This window comes from Denticeps clupeoides, unplaced genomic scaffold, assembly GCF_900700375.1.
Source record: "Denticeps clupeoides unplaced genomic scaffold, fDenClu1.1, whole genome shotgun sequence".
NCBI classification, from domain to species: domain Eukaryota; kingdom Metazoa; phylum Chordata; class Actinopteri; order Clupeiformes; family Denticipitidae; genus Denticeps; species Denticeps clupeoides.
Window position 1 is genome coordinate 48993 of NW_021630084.1, and position 8818 is coordinate 57810.

The window sequence follows — 8818 nt, forward strand, 5'->3', positions numbered from 1 at the left end:
ACACACACAACACAACACACAACACACACCACCACACACACACACACAACACAAACACCAAAACACACACACACACACACACAAAACAACACACACACACAAAACAAACACCACAAACACACACACAAACACCACACACACACACACACACCACCACACACACACAACATACAACACACCACACACAAACACACACACACAAACACCACACACAAACACACACACACAACACACACAAACACACACACATACACACAACACACACACACACACACACACACACAAACACACACACCCAACACAACACACACACACACACCACACACACCCACACACTACCAAAACACACACACCACCACACACACCACACACCACGCCTCCCCCAGTCTCGCACCGCCCCTCAGGACCGGGCAGGATCTTGTCGCGGCTCCGGGTTTCTGCTCCACTCAGCTGCGCGCAGCGCTCGGACGCGCATCTCGGAGACCCGGAGGGTCCACAGGTCCGGAGTCCAGACTGCGGGTCAGAAGACACCTCCAGCCCACCTCCACCTCCACCTCCACCAGCCCAGCAGCGCAGCGGCCCGGAGCGGCTCCAGCGCTTCTGATGGATTCATTTCTGGCTTCGGGACCAGCCGACCTGCGCAGAGAAAGTTGAAGAGTCCAGCCGAGGGTCCGAGCTGGAGCTGCGGGGACATCAGGATGACATCCGGACATTTGCGGTCCGTCCTGATGCTCATCGTCGCTCTCTGCTCCGCAAGCGCCAGCAACTGGCTGTGAGTTCCACACCTTCATTTTCATCCAAATGATGAACGCACATCCACCATCATCATCATCATCATCATCAATAATACGAATAAGAAATCAACACGTGTTATGTTATTATTGTTATAACGTTTACTTCCATAATCAGACCGGACTTGATTATGATTATTGTAGGTTTGTTGTCTTTATTACCCGCTTCAGCTCTCCGGGGGGGTTAAACTTTAACATTTTCTGCTTCCAGTCATCAACTCTCATTTCCACAAACCCCCCCAGCTCTGTCGCTCAGGTGCCTTCACTGTCCGGACCGTCAATATTCATCTGATTTCTGATCTTTTAATGGGCGGCGGAGCTGCATGCGCGACGTGCGCCGACTCGCCGTGTGAGCAGAAATATGATTATGAGTGTGACAGCAGTAATCCGAACAGGAGCTGCACCGACAGGTCCAATACAGGGTGGCAAATACACGCAGGCTCACCTGAAGGATGATGATGATGATGATGATGATGATGAAGAAGCCCCTTTTAATGCTCACTTCATGTAGGTCAACTGACCTCTACCTGCTTCATGTATATGTGCAACGCTGCACAACTGTGTGTGTAACTGGTCACTGCTGGGTTGTGTTTGAGTGTGTGTCTGTGTGTGTGTGTGTGTGTGTGTGTAACTGGTCACTGCTGGGTTGTGTGTGTGTGTAATTGGTCACTGCTGGTTTGTGTGTGTGTGTGTGTGTGTAACTGGTCACTGCTGGGTTGTGTTTCAGTGTGTGTCTGTGTGTGTGTAACTGGGCACTGCTGGGTTGTGTTTTAGTGTGTGTCTGTGTGTGTGTAACTGGTCACTGCTGGGTTATGTGTGAGAGTGTGTGTGTGTTTGTGTGTAACTGGTATCTGCTGGGCTCTGTGTGTGTGTGTGTGTGTGTGTGTGTGTAACTGGTCACTGCTGGGTTCTGTGTGTGTGTGTGTGTGTGTGTGTGTGTGTGTGTGTTTAAAACCTGTCACTGCTGGGTTGTGTGTGTGTGTTTGTGTGTGTGTAACTGGTCACTGCTGGACTCTGTGTGTGTGTGTGTGTGTGTGTGTGTGTGTGTGTGCAACTGGTCACTGCTGGGTTGTGTGTGTGTGTAACTGGTTACTGCTGGGTTGTGTGTCTGTGTGTGTGTAACTGGTCAGTGCTGGGTTGTGTGTGTGTTTGTGTGTGTAACTGGTCACTGCTGGGTTGTGTGTCTGTGTGTGTGTAACTGGTCAGTGCTGGGTTGTGTGTGTGTAGAACTGGTCACTGATGGGCTCTGTTTGTGTGTGTGTGTAACTGGTCACTGTTGGATTGTGTGTGCGTGTAATTGGTCACTGCTGGGTTGTGTGTGTGTAACTGGTCACTGATGGGCTATGTTTGTGTGAGTGTGTGTAACTGGTCACTGCTGGGTTGTGTGTGTGTAATTGGTCACTGCTGGGTTGTGTGTGTAACTGGTCACTACTGGGTTGTGTGAATGGGGTGTCCAGGTTGAGGAACGAAGATTAAAACATGATGCAATAAAACTTTTTAAAGACTGAACTCCACCATAAATCACTCCAGTAAATGGAGAGCAGTGCTGTAATTACTCTGGAAATGTCTCTGTAAGAACTCTGGTCCATGAAGAGATGGGTTTTAGTTTAATAAGTGATGGAGCTGAGTGGAGACCATCATCTCCTGGTAGAAGGTGGTACATGATGTATTCTCCTCCACTCAGATCCGAGATGACCAGGGCAGCTGATTTCAACTCACAACTAATTCAGATATAACACACACACACACACACACACACAGGTTGTGTGAAGCAGCTGCTTTAGTCAGTGGTGCGGCACGATCACCTCCTGCGCTCATCAGAAGTCGTTGAGTTAATGGCCGCGATTCACAGACCTGAACGCCGGTTTTGATGTCAGGTTTCACACTCGCCTGATTCTGACCAATCATTCACAGACTGGGCCCCGCCCCTCATTTCTCTTCTGCGGCCGCCCTTCAGCCTGGGTCATCAGTCATGACTTCTTTATCTGATATGAAGCTCATTCGAATAAAAAGGTGGTGTGACGTGAGACCACGTCGCCCCCTACAGCGTGTCCCCAGAAACGCGCCGAACGGGTGACGTCAGGCTGAAGAAGAGCCGCGTCTGGAAAATTCTCGTTCTAATTTGGTCGTTTTTGGAGTTGAAGGACGTCTCAGTGATGCCAGCTATCCTCAGCGCTCAGCGTATGTCGTGACGTGATGGACAGCTGGCCCACGGTCACGCCGCCCTTGGCGGATGGAAGCCGCAGCATCTCTGTGGCCAGAAGAACAGCTGCATGCCTGAAGCAGGACTGGGAGGACCGTTCAGGTTCCTCCTCATCGGAGGATCAGATGAGGGCTTCGTGTCTGGAGTAAACCGAGATGGGGCGGAGCTGTTTATAGACCAGAAACTGATATTGATCTAATATAAAAGTAATGCGATATGGGTGAACTCATCCCTGGACTTCACGGTGAAGAAGCCATAACTCACCGTGTGTGGACGTTGTCCTTCTTGTTTTTGATCTATATAGAGTTGTGGTGATCACGCGTCTCCTTTCTGCTGTGTGAACTGTGTTCTGTGTGGGAACGGGCTGGTGAGAAAGCAGGAGATAAAGCGTAGAAGGACACAAAAACAAGGTCCCCCGTGTCCTTGTGGAGCTCTTGATGGCTTTTTCCCAGAGTCCCCGTCTGCACTGTTTGGATTGAGATTTGGTTTTGATTTGGATTAAGAACGTGACACTTCGTTCTGCTGGTGTTAAATTTGGTGGTGCAGGATGGACTGGCCGTTCCATCTCTCGGCCACCGGACCTTCTCACCATCCTCATCATTGTTTTTTTCTGTCCGTGGTCTCTTGCACTCGCGAAGACCTCGGCGCTCTCACTGATGTCATCCTGTGGAGATAAGCGAGTGAAGACGAGGCTATCAGCACCGCTGACCTCAGCAAGGCAAGATGGTTCTTACCGAGAAGGAACTATCAGCATTTGATTGCAGCGCAGTGTTGACATTAAACGGGTTTATTGAGAACTTTTCCTCTCAGGTTCTCTCCCCAGCGACCTGGCGTGGACACCTGCTGGAGAAGACCAGTGATGTGAAGTGGGTTGTGGAGCGTGTGAGAGGTGCCCTATTTTTATAAGGTGTAGGACAGAGATGGACGAACAGGGGTCAACCCGATTGCCCCGAAGGTGAAGCTGGTGATATCTCTGCTCAGTGCCACCGAGTGGAAGACGAGGTGAAGCTTTCAACTTCCAGGCCGCTGCTATCTTAATCAGTCAAGAGAGGCTGTGGAGTGATGACTGTTCAGGCTATTTTCATGCTTTATGTCTGGAGACATATGGTCCAGAGTAGAAGAAGTCTGATGATGGTGTTGGAAGAGGAAGATGCGGAGGACAGGTAGGAAATAGAGACGGTTGGTCCAGAGTAGAAGAAGTCTGATGATGGTGTTGGAAGAGGAAGATGCGGAGGACAGGTAGGAAAGAGAGACGGTTGGTCCAGAGTAGAAGAAGTCTGATGATGGTGTTGGAAGAGGAAGATGCGGAGGACAGGTAGGAAATAGAGACGGTTGGTCCAGAGTAGAAGAAGTCTGATGATGGTGTTGGAAGAGGAAGATGCGGAGGACAGGTAGGAAAGAGAGACGGTTGGTCCAGAGTAGAAGAAGTCTGATGATGGTGTTGGAAGAGGAAGATGCGGAGGACAGGTAGGAAAGAGAGACGGTTGGTCCAGAGTAGAAGAAGTCTGATGATGGTGTTGGAAGAGGAAGATGCGGAGGACAGGTAGGAAATAGAGACGGTTGGTCCAGAGTAGAAGAAGTCTGATGATGGTGTGTTTGTGTTTCATGGGTATAATGAGGCAACAATAACCTTACAAACCAAACCTGTCTTCCTCCAAACTTCATATTCAAGTTATCAGGCTGTCAGTTGTGTCTGTGTGTGAGTGAGAGAGAGAGATGGGGGGGGGTGTAACAGTGTGATGTAACTGTCAAATATCCAGCACACACATTAGGACTCATAAGACGTCTGCACTGGCGCACACTCACACACACACACACACACTGCTGCCCTGAACTTGTACATTTACATTTACAGCATTTACATTTACAGGATTTACCAGGCGCCCTTATCCAGAGCGACTTACAACCAGTAGTGACAGGGACAGTCCCCCTCCTGGAGACACTCAGGGTTAAGTGTCTTGCTCAGGGACACGATGGTAGTCAGTGGGGTTTGAACCTGGGTCTTCTGGTTCATTGACGAGTGTGTTACCCACTAGGCTACTACCACCCCTACATGCACACATACCCACTACTAATGCACCTCATTTTAACCCGTTCTGTGTTTCTTTGAAGTGCAATAACTGTTTTGCAATAGCACACCTCTTTACCTTTTTGCTCAATTACCATCTTACCTGCATTTTATCTCAATGCTTACTTTCAACTGTAAATATTATAGGTGTAATTTTATATAAAATTTACATAGTTTAAATATACAGTATAACAATCTATCTATCTATCTATCTATCTATCTATCTATCTATCTATCTATCTATCTATCTATCTATCTATCTATCCATCTCTCTCTCTCTCTCTCTCTCTCTGCTGCAGGTATCTGGCCAAGCTGTCGTCGCTGGGCAGCATTTCGGAGGAGGAAACCTGCGAGAAGCTGCGCGGCCTGATCCAGCGGCAGGTGCAGATCTGCAAGCGCAACCTGGAGGTGATGGACGCCGTGCGGCGCGGCGCTCAGCTCGCCATCGACGAGTGCCAGTTCCAGTTCCGCAGCCGCCGGTGGAACTGCTCCACCCTGGAGACCGTGCCGGTCTTCGGCAAGGTCGTCACTCAGGGTGAGCTGACAGCATCTGGCCCGGCCTGCCGTCCACCCGCGGGTTCGTTTCAAGCCGCTCCGTTGACCCGATGCATGTCGTGACAGGCACCCGCGAGGCCGCCTTCGTGTACGCCATATCCGCCGCCAGCGTGGCGTTCGCGGTGACGAGGGCCTGCAGCAGCGGGGAGCTGGAGAAGTGCGGCTGTGACCGCAACGTCCACGGATTCAGCCCCGAGGGTACGGCCTCCGAGCAGAACACCGGCGGCAGAGCCAGCAGCCTCCGGCTATATAAGCGTCCCTGTGTGTCCCCCGCAGGGTTCCAGTGGTCAGGCTGCTCTGACAACATCGCCTACGGCGTGGCCTTCTCCCAGTCCTTCGTGGATGTGAGGGAGCGGAGTAAAGGCCAGTCGTCCAACCGAGCCCTGATGAACCTTCACAACAACGAGGCGGGGAGGAAGGTACAGGAACCGCTGAAGAACGTTGCTGAACTGTCAACCGTGTGTCTAACCCCTCTTCTGGTTGTCCCCCTGGTCCTGCAGGCCATCCTGAGCAACATGCGTGTGGAGTGTAAGTGTCACGGAGTGTCGGGATCCTGCGAACTCAAGACGTGCTGGAAGGCCATGCCGCCCTTCCGCAAAGTCGGCAACATCATCAAGGAGAAGTTCGACGGCGCCACGGAGGTGGAGCAGCGGAAGGTGGGAACCACCAAGGTCCTGGTGCCCCGCAACTCGCAGTTCAAGCCCCACACGGACGAAGATCTGGTCTACCTGGACCCCAGTCCCGACTTCTGCGATCACGACCCGCGCACGCCGGGCATGCTGGGAACGGCCGGGCGTCAGTGCAACAAGACGTCCAAGGCGATCGACGGCTGCGAGCTGATGTGCTGTGGGCGGGGCTTCCACACCGAGGAGGTGGAGGTGGTGGACCGCTGCAGCTGCAAGTTCCACTGGTGCTGCTACGTCAAGTGCAAACAGTGCCGCAAGACGGTGGAGATGCACACCTGCCGGTGACCCGTCCGGAGCGACGTCCCAGCGCTCGCCCCACTGGCCCAGCCGAAAGCCCATTCAACATAAGAGAAGATGGCTGGAACAGAAGAAGGAGCCATTTGCAGCCCCAACCACCAGATCTTCCTCTCCTGACACAATCTGGAAATTGTGCTTCCTCTCATTTTCATATTTGCTTTTATTAAAAAAACCAACAGAGAGTGAAGTGTGGAGGCAGGAGGGCTGCATGGACACTGACGAACGGTGGAGGCTTCAGGCCCACAACCAACGGTAGGGCAGGCGGCCAGGACCACGTCCACCTGCCCTCCACCAACTATGCTGCTTCAGGCACCCACTGGGGAATCGAGGGGCTGCCCAAACAGACTTGAGGGACGCGGGAGAAGAAAGTCCAGGTGTACATTCACGTTTCTCTCTTCAGAAACGACATGCTGCTTGACCGGTGTGCGATCGTCACAGAGCCAAGTCCTGACGTCCCTGAGCGGGGCACCATGGAACGAGAGTGTGAGAACGTAGCGCCACCCACGGGCCGCCGCCCGAGAACGGAGCTGCTCCACCATTCCCCACAGCTTGGGACCTTGACACACAACTAAATCCCAAGCATTCCCAGTACAGAATTACTTATGGCGAATATGTACGGCGACCATAATTCCAGACTTTCCTATAGTTACGTTGATATATTTCGCTCGGTAAAGAAACGTAGATCTGTCGAGGTTTAACACACTGAAGACTATAATGCATATGAATGTATGTCAAATCAAAAATATATGACGTGTCAAGGAACAGTGATTGTCCCAATTCATCTTCTGACCTGTCGTCTGCATGTCAAATGTGTTAGAAAGTCATGAAACTCCTCCTCCTGACGTGATGAACAGATGTTCTTTTCATCTACAACCAAACTGTGTCTCCGTCGCATGACGTTGACTCCTGTATAGAACTAGAACTGGAGAAATTGGGGTGCAGGCACAGTGGACAAATGTGGACACACACACACACACACACACACACACACACGTGTCTAGACTGAGCCCAACGGGGAGCAGGACCAGGCCAAGAACAATAAATGTTAGAATGGATGCCATGGTGCCACCCGGAGGTCTCGTTATTTAACCTTGACGTTGGGGACAACGTGTGTGCGTTTGCTTTACTATTTTCACGCATTATTGCGTTTGTACAGAATTACAAAACTGTCAGCAGCAGCAGCAGCAACAAATTCACTCAGTGTGACACTATTCCACCTGGAGGTGACAGTGACAAGACAGGACAACTAATACACTTTAACAATGTCCCAGATCTCAGCGTCCCACCGAACGGTCCACAAGAAAAAACACAGCATGACAACAACAACAACATTTATTTCTTATATAGCCCAAAATCACATACAGTACGACTCAATGGGCTTTGACAGACCCTACAGTTGACACCCCCCACACTTGACCCTTCTGCACACAAGGAAAAACTCCACACAAAAAACCTCTAGGAGAGAGAAAAAAAAGAGAGGAAGAAACATTGGGAAGGAGTGATACAGAGAGGGACCCCCTTCCAGGGTAGAGTGAGCCTGCAAATGGTGTCAGTGCAGGGTTGGGGATGATATAATAATAAGTCCTACAGTTGTAGGGTTGGAGAAGTCCAGGATGTAGTCAGTGTCATGGTCTAGATTACGTGTCCGTAATGATGTTACTGGTCCATTTGAAGATCCCTGAAGCTGTAGTTGTAACGGTGGTGGTGGCTGTGGTGACCCTCTGGTTTGTTTCATGGTATGTCCTTGTTAAGCAGTTGTCAGGAACCAGGATGTATCTGCTGGTCTCTTCACTGGGGTCTGCCAGTAGTCTGGACGCTTGGTTCCGTGTCTCGGAGAAAAACAAACAGAAGCAGCGGCAGACGGTTGCACTGTACGACCGATACTGAAATCTGTGGTTATAATGGTATATTGGTGCTACAGTGGTCCAGTACCCTAACTAGGACAGCCTAACTAGGGTGAATTTAACTTTGTCTGTGTCTAACAGGGGGACTCTGTGATAAACTGGACTTTATAATTGACACTGCGTCAAAATCAAGTGAAATGAGGGTCTAGGACTTTAGCAAAAAGCCAGAGAAAACAGATTGGTTTTGAGATTGGATTTAAACACTGAGACTGTGTCTGAGTCCCGGACACTGACAGGCAAGCTGTTCCACAACTGCGGAGCTCTATAGGAGAAGGATCTGCTCCCAGCTGTGACCTTCTGCACCTTTGGTACCA

The 8818-nt window shown here is 50.7% G+C and overlaps 1 protein-coding gene across 3 annotated transcripts; it reads left to right on the top strand.

The window, feature by feature from the left end:
- The first annotated feature begins 461 nt into the window (after window positions 1–461).
- On the top strand, window positions 462–7364 carry wnt4 (wingless-type MMTV integration site family, member 4). 3 transcript variants are annotated; one of them, XM_028968413.1, is made up of 5 exons: window positions 462–772; window positions 5362–5597; window positions 5684–5815; window positions 5894–6036; window positions 6118–7364. In XM_028968413.1, exons 1-5 carry the CDS (start codon window positions 699–701, stop codon window positions 6586–6588), a joined length of 1056 nt encoding a protein of 351 aa, XP_028824246.1. In that variant the 5' UTR covers window positions 462–698; the 3' UTR covers window positions 6589–7364. The 3 variants fall into 3 exon arrangements, with proteins under 3 accessions (XP_028824246.1, XP_028824245.1, XP_028824247.1); XM_028968412.1 differs by having other exon boundaries at window positions 5684–6036; XM_028968414.1 differs by lacking the exon at window positions 462–772 and adding an exon at window positions 3954–3996 and having other exon boundaries at window positions 5684–6036.
- Window positions 7365–8818: the final 1454 nt, after the last annotated feature.

Excerpts from the sequence above, each read along its gene's own strand:
- wnt4 (XM_028968412.1), top strand. The coding sequence starts at position 699 with ATGACATCCGGACATTTGCGGTCCGTCCTGATGCTCATCGTCGCTCTC. Across the intron at positions 773-5,361 it reads GCAAGCGCCAGCAACTGGCT|GTATCTGGCCAAGCTGTCGT; the intron begins GTGAGTTCCACA and ends TCTCTGCTGCAG. Across the intron at positions 6,037-6,117 it reads ACAACGAGGCGGGGAGGAAG|GCCATCCTGAGCAACATGCG; the intron begins GTACAGGAACCG and ends CTGGTCCTGCAG.